The 26,983-nt window shown below is 46.8% G+C and overlaps 1 protein-coding gene across 1 annotated transcript in view; it reads left to right on the forward strand.

Annotated features, from left to right (window-relative positions):
- Positions 1–26,983, forward strand: part of ZFHX3 (zinc finger homeobox 3) — a 112,333-nt gene that overhangs the window by 10,910 nt on the left and 74,440 nt on the right. Inside the window, exon 3 of the mRNA XM_014942158.1 lies at positions 26,407–26,638. Coding sequence (XP_014797644.1) covers positions 26,407–26,638 — 232 coding nt within the window. The remainder of the gene's footprint in view (positions 1–26,406; positions 26,639–26,983) is intronic.

The following is a 26,983-nucleotide window of genomic DNA, read 5'->3' on the forward strand; positions in this document are numbered from 1 at the left end:
AGTTACTGGACCAGGATGGGGGTTGTGATGAGCTAGGGGAAATTTGACAGCCTGCAATGTACAAAGTGCAATAGGAGACACAATTTTTAGCTACAGTGCTGTAAATGGGATGAAGTGCCATGGCAGTTCGTGATACAGTGACTGGGCTTCTAGAGGCTCTAAGTGCCAACTTAAAGAAACTTGTTGGAAAATCCCAAAAAGGTTTTCATCCCAGATGATGCATGGAATATTGTATTAGATGTAGTTACTGAATGATAATGCGTTCAAATTCAATATCCTTCCATAATAGAAATAAACAAAAAGAGCATTTACCATAATAATATCTAGCTTTGAAGTTAAAACTACATGAAAATGGGTGAGCTACTGTTAGAGAAATTAAAAGGGTGTGATGTGTGCAGGTCACAGAGGATTTACTTAAAACCACATTAGGTCCTTGTATTAAATATATACTACCCATGAGAAAAAGCTGAAAACAGAACGGAGGGAAACCTTGCCAAAGTCCACAGAAAGTCCAACATGATTAAATAGGAAAGTATTTCAAGGGGAGGTAAAAAAAGGAAAAAGAAAGTAGGACCACAGCATGGGAAGGAGCTAATTCTGCTCGTCCATGTTTCAGAGAAGAATTGAAGAGGTGGTCTCGGACAGAGGTAGCAGTGAAGGAATAGGTCACTGGGGTTACTGGGTTCTGCTGGAACCTGTACATGAAATGGCAGACTCCTGGCAGTAATGTATGCCAGTGACTACACAGCATTGAGTCAGCAAACTGATAGAAATTGTAATAGGAAGAGTCTTAGTAGGCGTATGGATTAGAAGGAGTTAAAAACAGACTTTTTGGAAGAGAAGATTTTCCCAGCACTGCTAATTCTTTGACAGAGTCAGCCAGCCTCCAGGCAGCGCTGGTCTCATCTGTACGGGCAGTGGGTTTCGTAGGGTCTTTGCCAAGACTCTTCATGAACAGCTTTCAAGCAAAGATGTGGTTATTGTCACTGGGGGAAGAGGACTGTGAATTGATAGCAAGGTGGAGAATGAGAAATAAAAAGTAAAATAAAAATGGAGAAGAAATGTTAGAAAGGTACATGAGGTTTTTTTCTGTGTTTGTAAGTGATCCAAAAATGAAGTAAAAGCAGGCTTAAAAATCTGCTATACAGTAAAAATATGTAGCCTGCTTAGAGGTAAAGCTGGATGACAGTTGCAGAAGAACTTTACAACACTAAATGCTTTCACAGGAAATGATAGATGAGATTTGGTGTCACAGAGTGTTAGAGGAATGGAGGGCAGACAGCCCTAATGTGGATGTCTGGGCTTCTCTCCCTGCTCCTCCCATCATGGAAAAAAAAAAAAAAAAAAAAAAAAAAAAAAAGAACTTCAGTCTTTCAGTTTACAAAATTTCTTGAATCTTAAAGAATAGTAATAGAAAAAAAAAAAAAAAAAAAAAGGCAAAATAGGAAGATCTTCCTGTAAGGGAGATGTGGAATCTCTCCCAGACTCTTTGAAAACAGTAACTCAATGATCAGTGGCAAGCAGAAAAGCAAGGGTAAAACATGGGAACTGTGTAAATCCTTGATTTGCCTGATTGTTGAATTTTGTGTTCAATTCAATTTACCTTATTGTAGGAAGGATTAAGAAAACTAGAAGCCCAGAGAAAGTAGCAGGAATGATAGCTGGCTGGAATGACTTGTGTGAAGGCAATAGACTTTGGAGTTAGCTTGACACAGAAATCCAGAATGGAGCAGAGGAGGTGAATTGGCAGCAGTTGCTCACCTTTTCCTCCTAGCACAAAAAATAAGGAGCACCTGGTACAATTAGCAACAAGTATAAAGTGGAAAAAAACCGCCACTAGTTTTGTACAACATATCATTTACCCATGAATCTTACTGCCATGGCATGTTGTAGAGAGCAAACACACAGGTAACAAATATAAAGTGGAAAAAAACCGCACTAGTTTTGTACAGCATATCATTTACCCATGAATCTTACTGCTATGGCATGTTGTAGAGAGCAAACACACAGGTGGACTGAAAAAGGAGCAGGGCAGCTAGGTGAGGAGCTGGCAGAGGGATGCTCATTAGATGGTCATCAAGACACGAGCTCCAGAGCAGTAAGTTCTCAAATAGCTGATAGCTTTGATTATGTATGAGAAAATGATTGGTTTAGAACCACCCTGTTTCCTTTCACAAATTTCACTGCTAGTGGAAATTGCTAGTTTATTAAAATCTGTTTACTATTCCTTTTTGGATTACTGTGTGTTAAGCATGCTGTAATTCTGCAGTAAGGAAGAGCTGAGATTCATCCCAACATTTGGCTGAAAGTGGATGTTTCCTGTAGAACTTCTGCGTTGGAAATCTTCATGTTTTGTCAAGTGAAGAGTTTTCAAGAAATATATTGCTTTTCAAGCTTTAAAAAGAAAACACCAGAAAATAAATTACATCAGTTAGAAGCAAATAAAAGATCTTGGCTTTTGGGTCCAAGATACCAGACACTGAAGTGGAAAGTTTTTTGCATTTGTCTCCTCAGTGAGTTTTAGGCAGCCTACCAGAAGTTTGGAAAACACTCTGTGTAGTCCATCCTTCTGCAGCTGCTGGTAGAGGTTTGTTGGGTGTCACAGGGAGGACGGCAGAAAACTCTACCCCAGCCATTGCCAGCAAGTGGTGGCTCTGCCGGTCCCTGGAACCAGCCCAGCTTCAGGCTCCAGACCCTGCAGGGGTGTAACAGAGCTCTGCTCGGTGCTGCTGGAGCTGCAAGCTGTGATTCAGCTTTGAAATACCCAAATGATTTAGCATAGGCAAAAGGAAACATGTTTGGGTTTTGATTTTTATCAAAAACTTCCTTCGATCTCTGCCTTTTAAGGTTCCTAGGGTGAAGTTGCCCACAAAGAGTCTGTCGTGCTTGTTACAGAGGATTTAGAGCTGTATTAACCTTTGATTTACTCGCTGTCTGCCTTCTGTGTGTTTTGGGTTTATTTTTACAAGTTTATCTTTTGAACTACAGATGCAGCATCAGAGCTCTGAATTAATCGTGAGTAACAGAAATTGTGCCAGAAGCCTGTTTAAATTATAGACTATAGGGGACTTTTAGCTGTATTCTTACAAGGTCTTAAGCTAAAATTCCAACAGCAGCTTCACAAGCAAAATATTCATTTAAGTCTCCCCACAAAGTGGTTTTTAAAACTGGTCTCTGAAACTTTTAATTCAAATCTGCCATCCTCTAGTCTTGGATAAACTCATAATGAAAGATGAGCGTATGAACTGAAGCGGTTCTGAGGACTAGAGGGTGCTTAAATCTGGAATGAACTTTGAGCCTTGCTGAACTAGGAGCTGGAGAAGCTTTGTGAGCTACACCCTGGTCCGCAGACATCGTGAACCTGAGTCGACAGGGGTTTCAGAGCTGGACCCGGTGCCTGGTGGGCTGAGCTCTGCAGATGGAGGATCAGTCACCCCAGCAGCACCTCTCTGTGTGCTCAGCCTTCTTCCAGGCTTACAGAAATTCAAGCAGCGATTTGCTTCTACACAAAACTAACTGTTTTTCACAGTACGGCCAATTACTGGAAGAACGAACCCCTACGATCTGGTTCTACTTTCACCCTGTTGGGATTGCCAAGTATTTTAATACAAAAAACACTCGCTATCCATTTAACTCTTTTAGAAGCCTCCCTCTTGGGACTGCATGTTTCTCTGAGTGACAGATTGCTCCATCGCATCGCCCTGGCATTAAAGTGGGTTTTTTACTTTCCTTTAGATATTTAATAATAAGGTACGTTGGTATAGGATCAAAAAATTTACACTTTCTCTATGATGCTTTTTGAAAGGGTTGAAATCAGAACTATTGAGAATACACAGCACTGCTTGCTGTATGTTTTATTTATGGACTTCAGTCACTTAGATTTTTCTTTCAACAGTTTTCCAGTAAGTACTGAGCCATATGCACCAACAGCTTAGTGAAGAAACCACCCTGTAAAAGCAACTTGAATAACAAATGAGGCAGACTGCAACTGCCTCACTGAAGAGAAAGTGATCACCACAGCAGGAGGGAGGAGTTAGCCAAAACATATAGCTAAAAGCTATATAATGTAAGTCAAACAGGATTTAGAATTCAAAATATTTGTGAGAATGGGTTAAAAAAAAAAAAACCCAAAACAAACAAACAGAAACCAAGAAAAAAAACCCAAACAACCAAAACGTGCCTTGACAAGCTTTTATCCTAACCTGTGTGAACTGATGATTTCTCACAGCTTCCGTGGCAGTCACTTGTGAACATCTGCAGAGAGCTGGTTGGGCTTGGTTCCTCTCTGCTTCACCAAGACTGTGGTGTGTGGGGGTTGGCGGGGAGAGGCTGAGCACCGAGGAGTAAGAAAGGTCTTGCAAAGCTGTCCTGGACCTCAGCTGTTTTCTCACAACAAGATGTCATCATTTTGATGAGGCAGCAGTGTGAATCTTGTGCGACCTTTTCCCATGTGTGATGGCAGTTTTGTCTGTGTTTATGGCTCATTTTTTTTTAATCCGAGTAATTTTAGAACGTGTGGATGAATATTTAAATTTCAAAGCATGAATTTCTCCCTTTTCAGATGATGCTTGTTGTACAGGCTTTCAGGGTGAGGACAAGGTGGTTATGGTCATTGCTTTGATGTAGGACTGTGGACAGAAGCTCTGGCAGTGGTGGTGTCAGCTCTCGGGGACCTGCTGTCCCTCCTGTACAGATGTGGGAGGTTGCAGCTCTTGCAGAGGAGGGTGAATGTGTTGGAGATACTGGTCTGGATCTGAAAGGGCTGAATTTTTTTTCTGAGTGATGCACCACTGTGAGCACAGGCTGGTGTGCAGAATGTGTGTATTTGCTTACTCTCCTGCCTGCAGCTCTGGCACTGCGACGGGGAGCTCCAGTGGGGAGAGCTGAAATGAGATTTGTCCAAGAGAGGTAACGGGCCTCTTGGTCAGGGGTTGTACCCCCATGTGTTTGTCAGGGGTCTTACCCTGACATTTCCTGCGAGCGCCTGATATGCATAGTTGAAGGCAGGCGTGTAGGACTGGAGCCAGCCTGAGTTTAGGAGTGGTAGCAGAGGTGGGGGAACGGTTTTGTACGAGACTGAATTTGACAGCGGAGCTGTGGTGCGGGGTGTGTAAGCCCCTGCTTGCTGGTGTCTGCTGCAACCTGTGCGAGATGATCCTGTGCTCCCATCTGGGCCATCATATTTCTCTTTGAGTAGTATAACTTGAAGACCTGGGAAATACTCTTTATTCCTTTTCCTAGTTGGGGTAGGGTCAGGCTCTCAACACCATGAGTAACAGACCTGGCCAGGTAACAGCAGAGCAGCTGCAGGCTCTTTGACGACAAGCTTATTAAATAATGGATGGCCATTCATTAACATCCATCTCTAGCAGTGGGTGGATTTGCAACCTGGGAAGGAGGCCATAAGGTGCTTTCCCCAACCTGTTCCATGTGACATGGAGTGAACTTGATTTCTGTTAGGCTGGGCTAGAGCAACCAGGCTACAAGGCACTTTGTTGTCTTCTCTCCTGCGATAACTGAGCTATTTCTGAATAAAATTTTCTAATAGTTAAAGTCCCCAAAATTACTGTGGAAGTGGTATGGGAGCTTCTGTGTTTGTTATCTCTTAGGGAATTCATTGAATTACAATAAATAATGTATGCATAATACATAACTTAATACCATAATGTTCTTCTGGTCCTACTTGCCAGTCCTAAAAGTTCTGCCTTGCACTGTAATGTCTGCAATCAAGTTCTGCAATTCAAATTAGGCAATAAGTTACACTTGTGCAACAGGTTCTCTGAAAGTTGTGCCTTTGGGTATGGTTGGACAAGCTCCGGTAAACCTTATTGCAGCTCTTTGAAGATGCGTGTCTCCAGGTTACTTTGCCTCTCTGCCAAGGAGTGCTACCCACACTGCAGAGCTGTGGGGCAGAGCGTGAGCGTCCCATTCCATCCCGCTGCCGGAGTGTGGTTCCATGTGCTGGGCTTGTGGGCACCGTTGCCCAAATGCCCAGAGATGGCTCGTGGAGCTCTGGGCTGGCCGGGCTGTGCCCTGTTGTGCAGGCAGTACCCAGGGACTTGCCAGCCCCTTGGGGGGGGATGGCGGCAGCATCTTAAATGCTGCCGCTGTCTGGTAGGTGAATATTTATTTAAAAGCTTAGTGCTATCAGTTTTTCTCTTACTACCTTTGCAGAGTTTGCAGATCCCTCTGCCGGGATGCAGTAAGCCAGCGTGCTGGCGATGTGTTACGAGGAGCAGATTCCAGCTCACGTGGCTCTGGCAGGGACTTGGCATGTCTGTGCAAACTAAAGATAATAAGCAGGTGTTGCAGTAGGTTGATTTTTCACAGTGCTGTATCATTGTTCTCCAAAACTGCCTTCCTGCTACCATATTTTGAACTGTTCCCTTGCCATGAGCAGTGAGGAATTAGGGCTGGATGTTGTGCCATGACATGGAAAAGCTGCTAGGATCAACTTGTAGTGCAAATACTTGCTTAGGTACTAGTTTGATTTATGTTGGAGTTGCCGTACAGCTCCATTGTTACATTGCTTTTTTCCTGAGACCAGAAATGAACACCCTGATTCCTTTCTTCCCTCTCTTGTTCTGCATTTAAAGGAGGTGGTTTTCTAAGGAGGTACCTTTATTTGGCAATTGAATCATCAGTGGAGTGCAGTTAATCCCAGCATCCTGGTTTTCTCTTTGTCGTAAGCGTTCGTTCATATGTTTTTTTCTGCCCAGCAGAACAGGCTGCAGCGGCTCGGGTAGAAACGCAGTGGCTGCCTTGTGGCACGGCTGTTTGAGCCTCCTTTGACTTCACCCTGGTCAGCTCAGGGGCTCGCCAGGTGGGGAGAGTAAGGAACTGATGCGGGAGAATCTGATCTAAATGGGGAGAATATGAAAACTTGAATTTCGTCACTTCCTTTCATCCCTTGTGCGGAGCTGCCCATGGTTACAGAATTTGCAAGGATTGGTGCACGTGACCGGTTTGGGTTTCACCACGTCCAGGGTCCTCTGACCTGCTGCCATCTATTTCCCTTCAGCTGCCTAATGGCCTCGAGACTTTATTCCTGCCTCTCTTTCTGAGCAGGCATTAAAGTCCTGTCCCACCCACTCCTCCCTTTCTCATGCTTGGAGAATGATAGTTACAAAGAAAATCACCTGGGGAAGTTTCAGGCAGCAGTAACAAAGCCTATCTCCACAGAGGGGAGGCTAATTACACAGCTAATTAATCCAACAGATGTCACTTTAAATGCCTGTTTCTTTGTGATTCTGTTGCACACATCATGCTGGTTAAACAGACTTCATGGACCCTGTTCAAAATGCCTGTACAGGCTCCTGGAAGCTGCCGGTTTAGAGCCTGGTGTGTCCTGTTTGCTCCCCGAGGTTCCTATAGAGGAACGAGTCCCAGAGAGCCGAGTCCAGACTGCGCTCCAGCAGATTGCACTCGGAGAGAAATGCTGTTTAATAGTTACGTTTGGTTTAAAAACTCTGCAATAGCAGATGTGAGTATTGAAGTGGTTGTTTACATTCTTGCTCTAAGTACGGAGGCGAGGCAGAGGCTTCGGGGAGAGGAGACCCCGTCCCTGCTGTACCAGAAGCGCCTCTTGGCATGAGGAAAAGAGAATTTGGAAACCTGAGCCGCTCCGGTAGGGTCAGCAGTTCAAACCCAAGGCTGGGGGAAGGCCTGAAGCCGCTCGTCTGTCTGTCGTGAATGTGGTCTGTCCGGTTCCTGTGCCATCAGGAGGGTTCCCTTACTCTGGCTCCCTGGGGTAAGAAAAAATGAAGGTTTCTTCAGCATCTTGAGCAAGTCTTTGCTTGTAATGGTGGGGACAAGTCCTCGTTGCCCCTCAGGAGAAAGGAGTGGTTCCTTACCCTTGTGTGGAACTGGTCCCTTGCTCCTGAAGGCCAGTAGTTCTGCTGAGAGTCCCCCGATTCATTCTCCTGCTGAATTTGGTCCCCAGCCTGGGGGATGAAGGGACACCCATAATGATGCAATGGTGCTTGCGCTGGTGGTTTTATACAGAGATGCTGCGGTATTTTCTTCCCTTTGTGCTGTTCTGGAGGCTGGTAGTGTTAAGGTAAGGTGCAAACACCTCAGCAGCATGTCCATCACCCAAGGTAAACCCTGCCATTGTCAAACACTGGTGTCACACTGTGTGTGTGTGTGTCCCAGTTTGAGACTCTGATTCTGAAATGTCCCATTTTCTGGGTGTGTGCTCTGCTGCCTGCCTTGGCCTTGTATTCCCCTTTCCTCCTAGCAGAGTCACAGGGTTCCCTGCTTCTTACTGAGCAGATACCTTGTGGGCACAGGAGACTTGTGCAACACTGTCTGCAGTGCTGGACCAAGGCCCACAGCACTGTGCCTGAAGGGTGGCTGCTGGAACAGAGAAAGTGACCCCAGTGCTCCAGATATAGCACACAAGGTGGTCCTGCGGACGGCGGATTGAACTGCCTAGTGTAGGAGAAGCAGGAGGGATACAGTCGAGGGGGAAGAGCATCTTTCTTGGGGTCTTAACATTATCAGTAAATCACAGTTGGCGCACTTGATTCAGCATAATGGATGTGTTCTCATTTCCCACAGCTGATGAGGATTATATCAGCTTGGTTTAACAGTCTCATTTTCTGCTCCCAATGCACACTTGTTTTAATGCGTTTCAGTTAATGAGGTAGAAGAGAGAATGAGGTGTTACTGTTTATGTACAGACAGCAAGTCTGTGCAGAGGACTCTGGAGTCCTCGCAGTCCCTTCCCATTGCTCTCAAAGGGCCAGCATTAGCCGGCATTTATAGAAAATTTATTGGCTGTGGTTTATCCAGGTAAAATTTTTCCCAGTGGTGCATATTTCTCTCTCATGCCTTCCTTATGCATTATTGCAGGCTACAAGACATGTCGCCAGCAGCCTGTCTGTGGGCAAGGGATGTCAGCGAGCTGAGGTGGCCCAGGTGCCGTGTCTCACAAAACGACACAATATATTTGATCTGGGCAAAGCTGCTGCCATCTCCCTGGGGTAGAAAGTTCACGTGTGCCCCAAAGTAATTTATGGCGGGGGCACTTCGTACCTCCATTGTTTCGCTGGCGTGGGGTTTGCAGGTCCCAGCCAGGGTCAGGGCCACTTGGTGCCAGGTGCTGTGCAAGCAGGTTCATTAGCCGGTGGCCACAGAGCTCACAGCCCGGTGTTGTCCCCTCCGGAGGAGAAGGTGTGCCAGGCCCTGGTGAGTTGTGGCAATGGGACCCGCGGCTGTGGAGGCTTGGGGGCTGCCCTTCCAGCACCCTAACGAGAGGGACTCTGCCTTCCTGAAAAACAGGTTGTCCTTGTGCTGACGGCAAATATTTGCTGTGGGGTGGGATGGAGCTGCCTTTCTTCCAGCAGCATCCCGCCTTCCCCGGCCCCGCACCCCGCTCGCTGCTGGTGAGAAGTGCTTATAAATAGTTAACGCTGTTATCTAATTCCTGGGCGAGTGCCAGGGGCTGGCATCACTTGGCTGACAGCACGCCTGAAAGGCCCTGCACATTGTACCGCGTTTGAAGGTAAAGCTGCTGTTGGTTTAAGCGGGAATTAAACAATTACCGCGTCTTAGTTCTCCCCACCTTCGGTGGATTGACGCTATAAATTGTCAGCCTGTTGACATTTTAATGTGAATTATGTCATATGGTATCCCCTTTGATTTCAACATGCCTCAGTTTGTAAATACACGAGCCTCTCAAAGGGTTGTGGTTAGCGTACACGCAGGAGGCCTCGGGGTTTTTGGTGGGGAAGGAGCACAGCGCTCGTCTCTCTCGGCAGCGAGCGTGCCTGGCACGGCCTCTCGCAGCTCCGCCGCCGGAGCTCCAGGCACGTGCAGCCACGGCTGCCTTGAAACACCCGTGTCTGGAGGGGCTCCCCCTGTGCCAGGGGTCTGGGGGGGTCTGGGCAGCCTGAAGAATCCCCTCGCTGGCAGCATGTGGGGCCCCAGTGCATCCTCCAGCCTCCCTCCATGTGGGATCCCTCTGCGTGGGGCTGCTTCCCCGCCTCACCTCCACAGGGTGATCGCTCCCCACGTCTGCAAGGGGTGAGGACTTTTCCCTCTCCCTGTTGTTGGTGTCTCTGGGCCAGCAGCAGAAACCAGGGTGGTGGCACCAGGCTGAGCTCACACTGTTGATTCCTCTTGGGGTGTGGGTTGGCTCCTTGGTCAGAAGCAAAAAAAGAGAGTGCCAGTAAGGGAGGAGCTGCAGGGTCATGCCAAAAACTTTTTGGGAGGTGGATTTAGCTAAAAGTAGCAGAACAGTAAAGGGGGTGGAAGGAAGGGGCAGGTAGGGCTTGTGTGGGTGAGGGGGCTGAGACAGGATCACATCAAATACCCACGTGGCTGTAGTTGAAGGCTCAAGTTGTGGCAAAGCCTCTGGGTGCCACCTGGGTCATACTGCATGAAGAGAGGTCCCATCCCCTTGTCTAGGTTCCTGCTGGGTCTCCTTGCCGCCCTGTCCCCATCCGAGTGTCCTTCTGTCCCCCAGCCTGTGCTGCAGAGAAACTCCTAATTCAGCAGGTCCTGACTTTTTGGAAGGAGGATCCTTAGGCAGGGTAAGTAGAGGAGCAAACAATAGCTGGGAGCTCTCCTGGGGTGACTAGTACCTTCCTCCCTTCAGGTATGACTTGCATCCTCTCCATCAAAATGCCTGAGGGTGTCCCAGTTTGAGAACTGCTGACTTAAATTGTAACACCCACGGCATTTGTGGGGCTGTTTTGTAACTCTGGGGGTGTTGCATACAGGTATGCCACGTTAGGAGCATGATTGTACTTCTCTGAGTGGTTGCAGAGTGTACCTGCTTGTGTTACCCACCGATGAACCCAGGATCGATGAAGGAGGACAGTGCTTTTGAATAGTTTTGGCTCTTGACTATCAGCTGCGTTGCAAGGTGTGTGCTCAGCTGGAATTCTCTTGGAGAAGACCCGCTGTCCCAGAGCTGGTTCTTGAGCATGCGTTGACATAGATGGGGGCGATTTATGTCTCTTCATGTCACAGGGCCTGTGTTACAGACAGCTTCTGTCTGCCTGTGTGTGTTTTCCTGTAGTCCCACAATGTGAGAACCCTGCTTTTACTGTTTTCATACCTCTTGGTTTTGACTTAGCTGGGTTTTCTGGTGTATGCGCTGCATTGCCCAGGTAGACCTATTAAAATAGGTCTGGCTGGGCAAGTGGATTAGCAAGACACAAAACCCACATATTGGCCTCTTGATAGCATACGGTAACCCCAAGCAAGTGTCTTTGCAAAGAAGTTAATCCCACACAATCACAGAAATGAGAATTTTAGGGCTACTGGAGTAGATAGAGTTATATATACAATTTAGTAAATAGGATTTAGAAATCTGTCATCTCTTCACACTTCTCTGCCGTGAGTGGACACTGGTCCCCAAAAAAAGATTTTGCTGCTTCCATTTTATTTCTGAATTGCAGCAGTCAGTTAAGTGCTCTTAATGCTGATTAGTGCTGCCTTCACAGTATTTATGATTTACCTTGTGTATGTCTCTACAGACTTTACATTGTGGATTGCAGATCCAGAATTGCTAAACCCAATAAATACTGTGCCTGGCTTTTCCCAGGAGTTTCTGTACCTGTATAGGGCAAATACAAGATGCAGAAACACTTGAGCAAAGGGAACACAGAAGAGCAGAGACATTTGTCATCTCTGGTTTTATTCTGTTTGCTTCAGCGTACTTTTACAAGCTCTGTGTTTTCCATTTTTGTAGTTTGTCTTGGAGGGAATAGCTGCAACTAATATTCAGAGCAATTCTGGTCTCTTGTAGATTTCTCTACAGAAGTATACTCCAATTGAATTAGGTTTTAGATACCTACAGGAAATTTTACACAAACATTGCCATCAGTGTTACAGTTTCACTGAGAGAAAGCAGGCATGAACTTGGGAAGCTGGAGCTTCACCTTCAGTAGGAATCTAAACAGGTCCGGGCGCTGAAACCCCTCTCACTGTGTCATGCTCAATGCTGTGTGAGCCACGGGCTAGACAGCAAAATGCTGCAAGAGTTCTTTGTTTATAGAAACCAGGAGGGGCCATTACAGTCCGTCTTAAGGAGAAGGTGTGGTATCTTACCTTGTATCTTGAATTACATCTCGAACTTCTGCTTTCAGTTACAAAATCTCGTATTAGGAAGTCCTAGGTAAGGGATAACTTGCTGTATCCTTTTGTTTGAAGAGTTAACTGCTGACCTTGTTCCAAATACATGCACTGTTTCATGTCGGCATTTGTTTAGCTTCAGGTTGCAAGCACTGGATGTTGCTTTGGCTTTTCCTAAAGATAAGAGAGACCTTTACGACGGGAAGTTTCATGTACAGATGCTTGCCAACCGTGATCATATTAGTTGTTTAATTTCTCATGGATGAGGTAAAAAGATTGAACTGAAATCTCACTGTAAGGCTTACTTGGCTCTACTCTGTACCAAAGGCATAAAACTAGAAATGACGCATAAAAGCATGTTATTCATTTAACTGGAGAGCCAAGTTTTCAGTGTATTAGGGTCCACCTGGGCTGCAGCAGTCGTGGATCCGTGCCTGTTTCTTAGTTGTTTCAGCAGTTCTTTAATTCAAGATGCACATCTTGGCGTTAACCACAACGCATCCCCATAACATTTTAATGTCAAATAAGCCCTTACACCTTATCTTTATGCTGGCAAAGCTGTTGCTGGGAGTTTTCTTGGTGTCTTTTCATGTTATCATGAAACTGACAAGGAAAAAGAATGGGGGAAGGAAAAGACTATCACGTGGGGCATTTCTACTGATTTGAAGAAAACGTTGGGTTGTTTTATATTAATTATCAAGACTGGACCACACAGGCTAGGTAAAAGATTTTAGCTGCAAATTGAGTTTATTTTCAGAGCTGCACAAAGCCACCTTGTTCTTTGGATAAAACCCCAGCCAGTGTGCAGGGTCTGCAGCCAGAGCGGGTGTGAGGAAGAGCACAGGAGAGCGAGTGGGATGCTCTGGCCCTGAGCCCCTCTCCTCAGTTCCTGTTCTTCTTGCGTATTTCCTTGGGCTTAAATTGCTTAGGAATGAAGACTGACAGCTAGGGAAGGGACTGCAGGTATCTCGGGCTGTCCCTTTTGTTTCAGGTTCATTTTCCTGTTTGCGTGGTGCTAAGACAGTTGTACCAACAGTGCCACCAGATCTGTCAACATCCCCTGGCTGCTCCCCAGCTCTCTACAGCCCTGCCCACTTTTATTTTTGTGGCAATGAAGTACAGGTTGTTTAGTTTCTGCCCTTCTGATAAGGACAATGTCTTGTGTGGGTGTTAGCTTGTGATGATGGAATAAAAGGCAAAAGACCTGCTGCTGGTACAAAATATTGACCTTTTCCATTGAGAAGCTTGGAAGAGTCTGTTCCAGCCCTGGCCTCTCAGGGTGTCATGGAGGGGTGGTATTGCCATACCAGTGTCCATCAGGATTATGGAGAAATGTTGCCCATATTCCTGGCAGTCTTGCAAGCTCAGAGCCTGTTGCAGCTGAATGTAGAGCTGCAAACCTCAACCATTCATAGATTGTGAACTGCTTGGAGGACATGTATGTAATACACAAAAGCCAAACAGTTCTGCTGCTGTAAATTGTTACGGGTCATTGATGTGTCCTTTCTGGTGGAAACCAGGCCTGCAAACATGTGCTAGGAACCATTGCCTGTTCAAGGACTGAGGAGATCTTCCTCTCAAATTTAGGAGAGGCTGTATTTGGAAGGCTTCTCCTCACCAAGAACTTGGTGGCTCGGTGGTGTGGGGCATGGAATAATTGCCTGAATTTATATACACAATTCTTAAGATACATTAGTGTCCATTCAGTTCATAGCAGCCTTTGCAACCACCTTAAACATAGAAAATACCAGACTTCAGGTTGCCTTAATTCAGTCCTTTGTGTGCAGGCATTATTATAGTTTTTAATTATAAGTATTTCCATACATATTTTTCCAGTAGGATTCTTGCCTCATTCTGTGAATGAGTAATTATTCCGTTTCTTTTTATCTTCCTCTTTCATTACATTGCCCCAGGCTTTGTCTAATACAATCCAAAGCTTTCACTGAATGAAGAATTATTTATTTTCTCATGGGCATTTCCGTGGTGCTCTGTGTTCTGTTTGTGTGTTTCACGGACACTTAATGAACTTACCTTCACAGTGCTTGTCTGAAATCAGATGGTGCCCCTGTCCTTGTGTTTTGGGTTTACTGCAGTGCAAGAACTGCATCAAAGGGTGTAATCTTGGCTGCTCAGCTTGGTGCCCAGTCCTGTAGCCTACACCTCTGGAGAAGGGCTGGGAGAGCTCCACTGGCTTAGTCTCACCCTACCAGTTTTCATTTTACCTTCAAGACTCAAGGGGTATTATATATTTCCTTTTTCCGCTTCCCTTCTCTGTCATACTAACTCACTGCACCTTCCGTTGGTTCTCCCTCCTCCTGTATCATCTGCTCTTGAAAATCCTTGCGTCACCCCCGTCTTCAGATTGTCACAGCTGTGCCACCACCGCTGCCACTGTCTGGCTTTCCTTCTGTTGTAGCAGCTCTTAACATCCCCAGAGTGCAGACAGTGCTGTGTCTGTGTCCAAGACTCATCCATGTCCTGGGCTGACCCTGTAAGCCCAGCTCAGTCAGGGGTGTTGGATGAGGAGAAAGTCAATACTGTGGGATGCTGGAGAAGGGAGCAGAGGCTGGTGATGATCCTGGTGACCTGCCATATGCCACAGCAGGTGGAGTTTTGGAAGGGCTGATGCCTTCGTGCTAGGGGTATGCATTTCTGTGTCGCAGGGGTGCTGTGGTGAGGCAGGAGGACAGAGTTCCAGCTTCCGTTGGCCAAGGTTGCATGGAGTCCTCTAGTAGAACTGGAAACAGTGGAAAGTGTTTCTCACAAATGTTTCTGTGAGGAGACTGGACAAAGCATGAGCTTGGTCTGTTCCTAAATGCGTCCTTGTTGGCTTCTGTGAGGGGAGGCTGTGCCATCCATCTCTTCGATATTGATATTCTTCGATTTATGGAGAGGATTAAAAAAATTGTCTTGTGTATTGTTGTTGTTATTGTATGGTTATCTGTTGGGATTCAATGTGGTACATTGCTGTAGGAAGTTATAAAGAAGCTATATGAAAACAAGGAAATCTTCAGTCTATCATAGCGCTTGTAACTTCTCTAGAGATAGATGAAACAATAAATACTGGGCGAGGGAAGTTAATCTGTGTCTGTAGTATTTTATTAAATAACGTGAACTCAGTGTGGTTTTCAGCGGCTGGTTCAATTTCCCACATGGTTTAATGGAGCATTATTACAGTGGCCCCTTGCTGTGCCTGTGTCCGTGGGAACGCTGCCCGTGGGCTAGTGGCCGTGGCACCCTCCTGGCCCTGCAGCGCCTCTGGAAGGACCTGGCTTTCACAGCGTTCCTCAGACTTGCTGCTTGGGTTCTAGCTGCAGTCACTGGGGCACCTGGACCCAAGTCAGAACGTGAAAGGAATGGAGAGGGCTTACTAGAGGGTCACCCAGCCTCGCGTGTGTCCTCCTGTGTGCCGAGAGCTGGTTGTCCTCAACATCAAGGGAGCCACTTCTCATCAGGCCACTTCCCTCTTTGCAGGGTTTTCCTTGTGCTGCTCCTCAGCACACGCGGTACCTCTCAGCTTCGGGACATGGTGAGGAGCAGAGTGAGTGCAAAACAGTCCTCAAGCTTTTCCTTCAGAGAGCAGTGGTTTCTTTTCTGAAACGCTTAATATGGGGAAAAAAATACCATTTTAATTTGAATTCTTAAATTCTCTTCACACATACAGAGAGGGTTTTGGGTAGTTGTTCTAAGTCTGGGGCGGCTTTAACAACACAAGACCAAGTGTGTGTTACATGCCGTGCCTTCAAACAGGCAGAGCCTCCTCGGAGATCCCTCGCAGTGTAACATATGGATCATTCCTATCACTGCTGGAGGAAATAATACATCACCTGTACAGATAGTCCTAGTCTTGTTCTGTGTTACGGAAAGCCTTTTTCAATCACTCAACAGCCATATAATTACAATATGGACAACAGATTTTTATCCTGCTGTCTTTTCAGGTCCCCCCCCAGCCCTTTTTATTATATAATTTGCCTTTTATCTAGTGCTTTTCCATATTCAAAGGCTGCTCCGGTTCACCTGAGTGTTCACAGCTTAACAACTCACCCTGAACTTATTATTTTCAAGTATATGTACAAAATAAGTTAAAAAAGAAAAATGACTGGGTAGTGGGATTGCTGAGCCTGGTTTTGGTTACTGTCTCGTCTTGACGTTCAGCTGTTCTTTTTCCATTTCTTTTCCTAACCCTGGGAAAGATAAGGCTCCCTGAATTCCTCAGCTCTGGGCTGTCCCTAGCACTGAGAAGGGAGTGGACTGACGACCTGACCTCCTCAGTGACATTTCTGAGTTGTGGCAGAAATTTTCTTGCTGTTTTTATAACTTTATCCAGTTGCTGTCCATACACAACTTTGCAGTCACTGCTTTTAAAAGCAAAGCACAGCTTTTCTCCAGGGATTTCTCCAGGGATGATGGCATCCATGGAAAATACAAAGTGACAAAACTACATTTTCCCGAGAAGCAAAATGTCATCAATTCAGGGTTTGGTAACTCTCAAGGCTCCAGATGAGCCCCACCATCACCAAACCAATGCCCTTCTCTGCAGAAACTGCTTTGTGAAGCTTGGCTCATGGTTGACATCCCTCACTTGTAACAGGAGGGTACATTTCATGTGACATTTATTGGGTTTGTGTTTGTCAGAGGTGCTCAAGTGAGTAGCGGCGGATGTCCTTGCAGACTCACAGAGCTGTTGTGTGTCCTGCAGAGAGAGCCATGGCCGGAGCAGGAACATGCAAGGTTGAGGGCAGCACTTTTCAGAACAGCTGATAGGAAATGTACTCTCAATTTGCTTTGTTTTTATCACTATAATTAGCAAGATCAATACACACACTCCTGTATTCATCTCCACATCTAGCCGTGCTTACGCCTGCGCCTCCCTGGGGAGAGCTGCGAAGATTTGAGGGATCTGGAAAATTCTCCAAAGTTACAGTTGCCCAAGAGTAGATGTGTTGTGACCGCAGCTCTTGTATCACAGAGGTGGGACAAAAAGTTTCACAGCTGTAGGAAGGCACCCAGGTACAGTCAAACCTTTCTCTTTTCTCCCTTCTGGGCTGCTCAGCCAGCAGGTAGTGTAGTCTCCAGCTGTACAGGGGGTACCTGTGTGCTACCAGAATTGAATAATACAGATGGAGAATGGCGTCTCTGACTGCTACCTAACTCCTTTCACATCTCCTCCCTCACTCTGGGAGGTTTCCAGTTGGCATGCCATCGTGCTTCCTCTGGCTGTCGGTGCCTCTCCTGGGATGGAAGGGGATGACCAGCACAGCTGGACAAGTGAGGGCTTTACCGTGGACTTTGTTCTTCCTCGAGCATATGAGAGGAATCTTACTGATGCTCTTACACTTTCAGTGCTCTCACACAGATTTTCATCTTTAGGGATCTCTTCTAACGAATGATTAATTAATACTTTCAGGTCTATTGCACAATTAAAAAGAGGGGGGGCGGGGGTGTGAATACAAGTTCAACCTTTCTTGGCTCTTGTTTTCCGTTAATCTCTGTCGGTTTTTGCCCACTGACCCTGGGGGACTGTGAATACGTGGGGATGCTGCTCATCACAGTCTGCATAAACAATGTTCTTGTTAAGAGCTGATCGGCTTAGCAAGGCCACATGAAGAAGTTAGCTGCCAGAGCCAAGCAGAAGCTGGGACTGTTGCCTCCCTCTGGGCTTTAGCCCCTCCTCATTAAGCAGGTCCGGGCTATTGATTGGGAGCTTGTGTTTGGAAGAGTCTTACTTACTCCATGCATTATCTTGACAGATTGATCAGACCTGATTGAGAACCTCTTAAAGGAACGAACAGCTGTAATGGGAAAGTTGGACTCTGTCATCCGTTAGGATGATTCTGGGAGCGAGAAGAACGAGGCTGACATCTTGGAGCAATTGTATTTACAATTAACATGGCTGAAAACGATTGCCTCTATTGATCCCCCCTTCCTGCAATTACAGCCCCATTGTTTACATTCCAGCACTTCGGTTATAAAAAGGAAATTCAATAATTATTGCATTATTTAAAGTTAAAGTGCCACAGAGTTTGCTGGCTACGCTTGCTGGTTGATTTAACGTTCAGTAAAATCCATGCTGAGCTCTCCATCTTTAGGCTGAGCAATATTTGGCTTTTAATGAGACTTCAAGGGCTGGTGGAGCAAACCCAGTTTGCTGGGTGGCTTTTGGGGTCGTTTATGGGGGAATCCAAAAGCATTTCAGCACAGCAAGCACCAGCCTCCTGGCCAGCAGGGACAGCATCTGTGGTCCGTAGCCCCTGGGTGGGACCCCGTGGGGATGACTCCTTTTCCATGCTGCAAGGGTGGTCAGCTGGTGCTTGGAGACACCGAGAATTTTTGTGCCTCGTGCATTATTACAGACCTTTCCCCAGGTACGGCGGGTCTCTACAGAGCTGCCCTGTGCATTGCTGCTGGGCTCCTCTTTGAGGAAAGTTCTTGCTTCCCTCCCACTTTGCAGCATCGCAGTCAGAGGCTCATGGTGTGATGGTCAGGGGCTCTACACAGCCGTGATCATTTCTACTTGGCAGCTCTGCGCCTTCGTGGGGCTTGCAGTGTCTGCATCGGCCCCATCATGATACCAGGGGCATTCACTTAATTCCAGGCAGGGTCGGAGGAAAGTACAGCTTCAGAAGAGAAGTTGAGGGTCTGGCTGTTAATTGGGGCGGTTGGTGCAGTTTTTCAGGGTTTTCTGTGTGACTCAAGGACTTACATCAAGTATCTCGGCCTCTTTGGCATGAGGGACTGCTACATTTACAGCCTTTTGGAAAGAAAAATGGAGATCAAAAACAAGAAGGTAAATCAAAATCCAGTTTTGTTGTGCAAAGCTTCCTTGTCCTCTGTTTTTAAGGGCTTGGGTGATACCAAGGAAGCTTTAGCTCGAGGTGGGGGAGTGATGCTCCCCATTAGGCCATTCCAGTTACCAAAACCTAAACTGCAAAAACTTGTGGGAGTGCAAGTCTGAGCTTCAGAGTGTGTAAGCCGTGTGAAGGAGCTGTTATGCAAGGAGCAGGAGAGGCTGGAAATAATTATTGCATTATTTAAAGTTAAAGTGCCACAGAGTTTGCTGGCTACGCTTGCTGGTTGATTTAACGTTCAGTAAAATCCATGCTGAGCTCTCCATCTTTAGGCTGAGCAATATTTGGCTTTTAATGAGACTTCAAGGGCTGGTGGAGCAAACCCAGTTTGCTGGGTGGCTTTTGGGGTCGTTTATGGGGGAATCCAAAAGCATTTCAGCACAGCAAGCACCAGCCTCCTGGCCAGCAGGGACAGCATCTGTGGTCCGTAGCCCCTGGGTGGGACCCCGTGGGGATGACTCCTTTTCCATGCTGCAAGGGTGGTCAGCTGGTGCTTGGAGACACCGAGAATTTTTGTGCCTCGTGCATTATTACAGACCTTTCCCCAGGTACGGCGGGTCTCTACAGAGCTGCCCTGTGCATTGCTGCTGGGCTCCTCTTTGAGGAAAGTTCTTGCTTCCCTCCCACTTTGCAGCATCGCAGTCAGAGGCTCATGGTGTGATGGTCAGGGGCTCTACACAGCCGTGATCATTTCTACTTGGCAGCTCTGCGCCTTCGTGGGGCTTGCAGTGTCTGCATCGGCCCCATCATGATACCAGGGGCATTCACTTAATTCCAGGCAGGGTCGGAGGAAAGTACAGCTTCAGAAGAGAAGTTGAGGGTCTGGCTGTTAATTGGGGCGGTTGGTGCAGTTTTTCAGGGTTTTCTGTGTGACTCAAGGACTTACATCAAGTATCTCGGCCTCTTTGGCATGAGGGACTGCTACATTTACAGCCTTTTGGAAAGAAAAATGGAGATCAAAAACAAGAAGGTAAATCAAAATCCAGTTTTGTTGTGCAAAGCTTCCTTGTCCTCTGTTTTTAAGGGCTTGGGTGATACCAAGGAAGCTTTAGCTCGAGGTGGGGGAGTGATGCTCCCCATTAGGCCATTCCAGTTACCAAAACCTAAACTGCAAAAACTTGTGGGAGTGCAAGTCTGAACTTCAGAGTCTGCAAGCTGTGTGAAGGAGCTGTTATGCAAGGAGCAGGAGAGGCTGGAAGGAGAGAAGGGTTTTGTAATACTACTTCTTCAGAAGCAGTAAACAATTGCGGGACGTTGGTGGAATACAAAAGAGCATAAGTTCATCTTTTGAACCTGCTGTATGGAGAATCAATTTTTTCCTCCTTTCAAAACATCTGGGCCGTGGGGCGGCTGTGAGCGCACCAGCCCCTTCCAGCACACAGCCAGCATGTGTTCTCGCTGCGTGCTGCGGCCGCCCCGCGTCTCCCTCAGCTCCAGGAAATTCCAGCCGGGGCTGCAGGTGTGAAAGGAGAGCAAGACGGATGGGCCAGCTCTGACTTTTATGGAGTACTTGGAACAGACTGGGATCAGACAGCTGCATCCACATGACTTTCATTAAAAATTCAGATTCTTCTCTTCCACTATTGTGTGATTTATCTTGTGCAGCAGATCAGGGGCGCGTGGGGGCCAAGAGATGCTTACAAGGCTTCTGAGGTCTGCTGCAGGATCTGGTCCCTTTCCATGGCGATCTGTGTCCTCCCCTCCAGCTCTGGTGTAAGGGCTGCCTCTCGTCTAGCTCCCCGGGAGTGCATTGTCACAGGCACAGTTCTTGCTGGCATGTGAAATGTTTCCTACCAAGCCCGTTACTAATTACCCGTGTCTGACTTCACCCTGAGGAAGAGTCAATCCCTGGGCATCCTTCTGCACTGAGGATAGGGTTGGCGTGCCTCCAGCACCTCCTCCAGAACATGGGAGTGTCTGCTGGTGTTGGCTTTCACGGTAAGCTTGTGGGGTTCAAAATCTGGCGTAACCTTGCGGTGCTCCCCTGGTTCTGTGTGCCACCGTGGGCTTAACAGGGGTCCTGCTGGCTCTGGGTCTTGTCACTGATGCTGGTCAGATGTAGGTGCTCACAGGAAGAAGAGTGGTGCAAGTCTGCAGTGCTGCTCTCTTCCACAGCTTTTGTAACCCTCCAGCAGATTTTTGGCTCCATCTTCCTCAGCTGCATCTGTCAATTCTTTTAAATCCCTGCTAATTTTACCCGTTCTAACAGAACAGACGTCGTGCTGAGCTTGGTGGTAAGAAGAGTGTTATATGTGGAAAAAAAAACCCCAACCTTCTCCAAAGATGTTCAAGAGTGATAACTTTAGCGGAGCGTTTCTTAAAGCTCTTGGTAGTTCAGTGGCCTCTGGTTTTGTGGCAGGATTGTCCTGTAATGTGAGAGTCAGCTGGAGAAAGTGATCAGAAGTGATTTGGAAGAGATTTCTCCAGACGGTTTATCAATTATCCATGCCACCACATGGCCCTGCTGAGCAATCAGAGTTGTTAAGCCAAAGGATGTTTGTGTAAACAAGAGGGGGTGGGCTGGCTTCGACTGTCCCCGTTAAAGCTCCTGCACAGATCTGGGATTGGGGTGGTTTAGGATCCAGGTCACTGCTGCGACTGGGGATCCTGTTGCCAGCTGGCAGCAAGGAAGGGCTTGCTTTTTCCCTGCTTGTGGCATGGAGCTCCTGAAGTTATTTTCCCACTTTGGGTTTTGGCTCCCAGGCCTGTTATTTCACCTGCTTTTTTCTACCTACAGACACCTTGATACGTGCAGGAAATGCTCTCACACCAGAGAGGGGAGCAGGAGGGTACTTCTTGTGGGGGGCAGTTATGGAGTGTCTTTCTACTGCTTGTCATTTTGAGGTCTGCAGAAGAAGGGGGCCATCCTTGAGCTTGCAGGGAGTTTTCTCACATGTTCTACTGCGTTTTGTACCATCAGGACTCCCTGAGGGTGGGATCTTACCACTTACAGAGATACGGTTGGTTTTACGGTTTGCAGACCAAGGGCTTGTGAGATTCCTGCTGTTGTCAGTGTGGGTTCATCCTGAGGAGCGTTTAGGGCCTTCCAAAGGGGAAGCATTATACAAGATGAAGTTAAGATTGCATAGAAATTGAGCCTTTTTTCTAATGAATAATAAACATCAAAAGCACAAGATAGTTCAAAGTGGTTATTGCGGCTCCCTAGTGAGCTAGGGTTACAGGTCAGATATCCCCCAGAACGGTACCTGACCCACTAAACATAGCAAAGAGGGTTTGGAAAATAACACTGTGCCTTCTGGCAACAGAGTGCTATAGGGAGGATTATCTGTTCATGTTACCGTAGAAATCAGGCTCTTTACATGGTGGCTTGGAATAAACTTAATACAGAAGAGGTTTTGAGCAGATACAGATTTAACATCTTTTAAAATTTAGAAGACGTACAAAAGTTTTTAGAAATCGGATTAAATGGTTAACATTAACTACAGTAATACCTACAAAGGTATTCAGCAGGAGAGTTCGTTACTTGTGTAATAGCAGCAACATGGATCCTCAGTCCTGCTTACAACAGTCTCATCTCCAAAGAACGTAGTTTGAGTACATGGCATGGGGGTGAGGAGGACTGCCTGCAGTCAGACAGATTAATACAGCTGTCGCATTAAATTCCATGATTATTGAAGAATACTGTGGGTGAGGCAGTGTTAGATGGGGAAAAGATAGATGGTAAGATAAAGAAAGTTCGAGGTATGTGAAAGATGAAGGTGGAGAGAAAGGAAAACTGAATAGAGCGTCATTCCTTTGTTTAAAAATTAGATTTCCATAGTCATATGCTGTGAACATTTATTATGCTATTATTTATTAGAAGAAAGCAATTCCAGGCCTGATGTTAGAGAGTGAGGGTTGGAAAGGCAGTCTATCAGTCTGCCATGGGTCAGCTCGTCCCACTGCACGTGTGTCTCCCCTGCTTCCCCAGGCACCCCTCCTGCCCTGGCCAGTCTGTGCCTTCACCCTCCACACCCCCTTCTCCTCTTCTCCCCTTCTCCATCCCTTCTCCTGGCCCAGCTAATGGCTGTGCTGAGGGGCTGTGGGCAGCCCTGGTGTGGATGCTGTCTGTGTGCAGTCGCCTCCCTCTCCCTCCTCTCGTGTTTGGGGGACGGGGGGCTGTGGACAGCCCCAAAGGGATTGATTGCTGTCTGCTGGCTCCCAGAGCTCCGCAGCGTGTATAAGCACAAGTTGTAATTTTTCTCTTGCTTATTTAAACTGTCTTCATGTTCAGACCTTCCCAACATGCTGGCTTTTCTGAGCCAAGCCCAGAGGAAGGGGGAGGTTGATGTGCAATTCTCCCTAAACCAGCCCAAAACACTCGTTGAGCGGTCGATTGGGGCAGGGCTGAATCCATCCTGGCTGCCGGCACGAGCACAGCCACACAGCCAGTGCAGTTTGGTACGAAGTCACCCCAAAATTGCATTTTCCTCCTGAGAAGCTAAAGGCGAGGCTCTGGCAGCTGGGATGTTTGTAACTGGTGAGGAACTGGTGTTCCACAGTGGTGAAGATCAGGGGAGGCAGTGCAGGGGTTGTGGCAAATAGAAGTCTCTAAGCAGAATCTTCCTGCACTAATCACTGTGCTGCAGAGCCAGAGCACAGCTTTGCCCAGAGACCCCAGCACTTCCCAAATGGGAGATGGGTCAGATTTGGTTTGATTTGCGTGTAGGAATAGGTGTTGGGAGCAGCGTGGTGTTGTGCTGCAGTTAGTGTACATAGAGGAACAGCCCGCATCCCCCTGGGAAGCTGTACTTCTGAGCCGTATGGTTTCCATCAGAGCGTTCCTCTGTCTGTTTCTGATTTAAAGTGGAGCTTTGACTAAACCTGATCAATATTTTGCATGCCATGCGTGAAGAACCAGATGTTGGAAGTTTCCTATCGTTGAGAGGGAGGGGGCAAACAGCCCCCCAGACTTGCAGAAATCAATGTTCTCTGACAGAAGTTGGTTGGTTTTCCTTGGAACAATATATTCCTTTGATTTTCAAGTTGATTTGTCTTCTAACAAGGTTCTGGTTTAATATTTTGAATTTGTTTTCTGTGATACGGATAAATTCTCACAAGGGGAAAGCTTAACAGTGTGATGGACAATAACTACACATACTTGTCCAGCGTTTCATCACTTCCAGCAGCTCACAGCTGGTACTTGCTCGTACAACTTGTGTTGTCCTAGTCTGGCCTGCTCCTTTCCTCTGTTGGAAGGCTGACGTGAATCAGAGGTCACATTGTGCGATGTCACATTGTGTCAGGGGTGGACTTGGTGGTGTTGACTCCTGCAGCACGACAGGCAGGTGAAGCTGACCCAAGCACAAGGAATATTTGAACGTACCTCACATGCGTGGAGTGGGAGCAAAACAAGAGCAGAAAACAAGACACATTTATTAAACTGTTTAAAACAAATGTTTTCCTAAAATCCCTCTTTAAATGAGAGCAGTACAGACTGTGCCTCTCGTTCCTCTCGTTCCCACAGAGACCATGTCCTTAATATTTCCTTGAACCTGTGACCAGATTTTTCTCTTAATTGCTCACTGGGGGTTTCCTCTGCCTTCTCGCAGAAGCTGCTGCTGAGCCCGTTGGCACTTTCTGAGCTCGAATGCGGGGTTTGTAGGATGGAGGCTTCCCCAATGCACCTCTCGACTGACAGGAGATGGGACTTGCTGCACATCTCCTGGGGCGAGACCCCCAGCCTGCAGCGAGATGGGGCAGCAGGGAGGTTTCATTGCAGAGGCTGGATCTAAGCAGGGCAGAGCAAGGCTGGTTAAGCTGGGCCACGAGAGCCGGTCGCATGGCTCTTGCGAGTGGCTCTCTAACCTTAGCTTTTTATGTCTTAAGCCATTTCTCTTTTTCTAGCTCAGGAAGAGGGTAATGCATGCAAACAATAGAAATGAGAGGAAGAAGTAGTTCTTATGAGGGAAAACAGCAAAAAAATCTTTTGAGGGCACCAGTGGGATTAGTGCCCTGGTGGATTCTTCAAATATTACAGTGAATTTAATTAAATACATCGCGATCCCAAAAGAGGCTAGTCTAATTAGCCAGATCTAGAATACATTTATTCTCTTCCCTCATCCTTCCAATCAGAAGCCTCAGCATCAGCTCCTATCCTATTTTTAATCATTCCTAGACTCAGAGGGCTCTCCTTCCTCCGTGTTAGCTAAGCACACAGCGCTGGGTAATATGTGTCTTTAATCTTATCTTAGCTGTAACTGAGATAATACACGTCAGAATTTTTTACCAGAAGGTCCTGGCTGCACGTAGGCAATATTCTTGATTGACAGACCTTGAGAACGTGTCCAAATCACCTTACTTATGTGTCTGGGGTGAAGTGCGTGGCAAGGAAAGAGTTTCATGAGATGACCCAAAGGGCAAAAAGGTCTTGGGGTTGGATGGTAAGAACTGGCAGGGATTATTGCTTAGCTGAAAGGTAGGTGTGTGGTGGAAACACCAAATGGCCTTCACCGAGGAGTCTTTTGTGTCATTTGACTTTGGTATCCATTTTTCCTCAACTTGTGATAAGCCCTTACTGTGGGAACTGGGAAAGTTACTGTGAACTCTCAGCCTTGCCACTGCCCAAACTGAGCAGAGAGAGGCTGTGCCCTGACAGCTGGCATGGCTCTGAGCAGCAAATTCTTCCCTCTGGTTTTAAGAACTAATTGCTACATCCTTGGGATCCAGGACATAAAATGGCTATTCGTTTCCCTAGCAGCATGGACCTCTGTGCCAGATAATTGATAGATCTTGTCAAATAATCAAAGTATAATACTCTAGAATTAGCTGTATTGGCTGTGATAGTGCAGGTGACAAGATTATTTTTTTTTCCAAGTGCTAACCTCTCGCAGTGACACCCAGCTGCGTGCTCACCGTTGGCTTTTCAGTCTCCATCACCATCACAGCCATCTCCCAGGCCAGGCTGCTGCCTTCTTCCAGATCCAAGGGAGTAAAACGTGGATGCCAGGGAGCGGAGCACGGGATGATGGATAGGATGGCACACGCTCCGTGCTCTGCTTCCATACGCTGTTTCCAGGACCTCTCGATCTAATGGGTTCATTGTGTTCTAGGATTGTTTGAGTTTTATTCTTCTTCGTTTTCAATGAGAATTTATCAAATTTAATTTTATCTGTTTGACATGAAGTTGGATCCCCTCCCAGGATAAGCTTTAAATATGAAAGAATTAGCCATGCGTAGGTCGTGAATAGTTGTTAATGTTGGATCCGGTACTTTTTTTCAGTGAAGGAGATGATCTTGCCTATCTGGATTTTTGCTTCTGTGCTTGTTTCAGTGTGTTATGTTTTTCTTGCTTCTAAGCAGGAGAGTGCATGGTACCTTGAGAATAAACAGGCTTGATCTTCCTGTGTTTTTGTCAAAATGTCGTTTCTTCCTTAATTCCCAGGTGGCTTTTAGCAATTTACAGAGGACTAACCCAGGGAGACTGGAGGTGATACAGGAAACTCACATCTCTCTACTTTGTTCTTCACAGCACCTGCAGCATCACGAGAGCGGGATTGAGGGTGAAAGCTGCTATTATCACTGTGTCCTCTGTAACTACTCCACCAAGGCCAAGTTGAACCTTATCCAGCACGTGCGCTCCATGAAACACCAGCGGAGTGAAAGCCTACGTAAGCTGCAGCGCCTCCAGAAGGGTCTCCCTGAAGAAGAGGAAGACTTGGGACAGATCTTCACCATCAGGAAGTGCCCAGCTGCTGAGGCTGGTGAGTGCTGCCTCCCTTGCATGAACAGGGTCGGGCTCTTGGCTGCTCTCTGTCACAGGATCTCACCAGCAGCATCAGATGCTCTGTGCAGTTTCATGGCAAGCTCGGTGACTTTCTTATTTCTCTTCCCTGCTGTAGGGATAATGCTTATCATTTTTCAATAATATTTTACGGAATTCCCAGCTGCCTTGAGCTAGGACTAGACCCCTGGGTACCTGCAGCATCCCTTATAACTCTGCTTCATGGGGTTTGTGGGTGGGGGCTCTGAAGCACCAAATACTTATGCACGTGCTTCGTTTTGTACTTCTAAGTGGTTCCCTCTGTTCCAGGGGGGCTAAACGCAAG

The sequence above is a fragment of the Calidris pugnax genome, unplaced genomic scaffold (assembly GCF_001431845.1).
Source record: "Calidris pugnax isolate Ruff unplaced genomic scaffold, ASM143184v1 scaffold28, whole genome shotgun sequence".
Taxonomy (NCBI): Eukaryota; Metazoa; Chordata; class Aves; order Charadriiformes; family Scolopacidae; genus Calidris; species Calidris pugnax.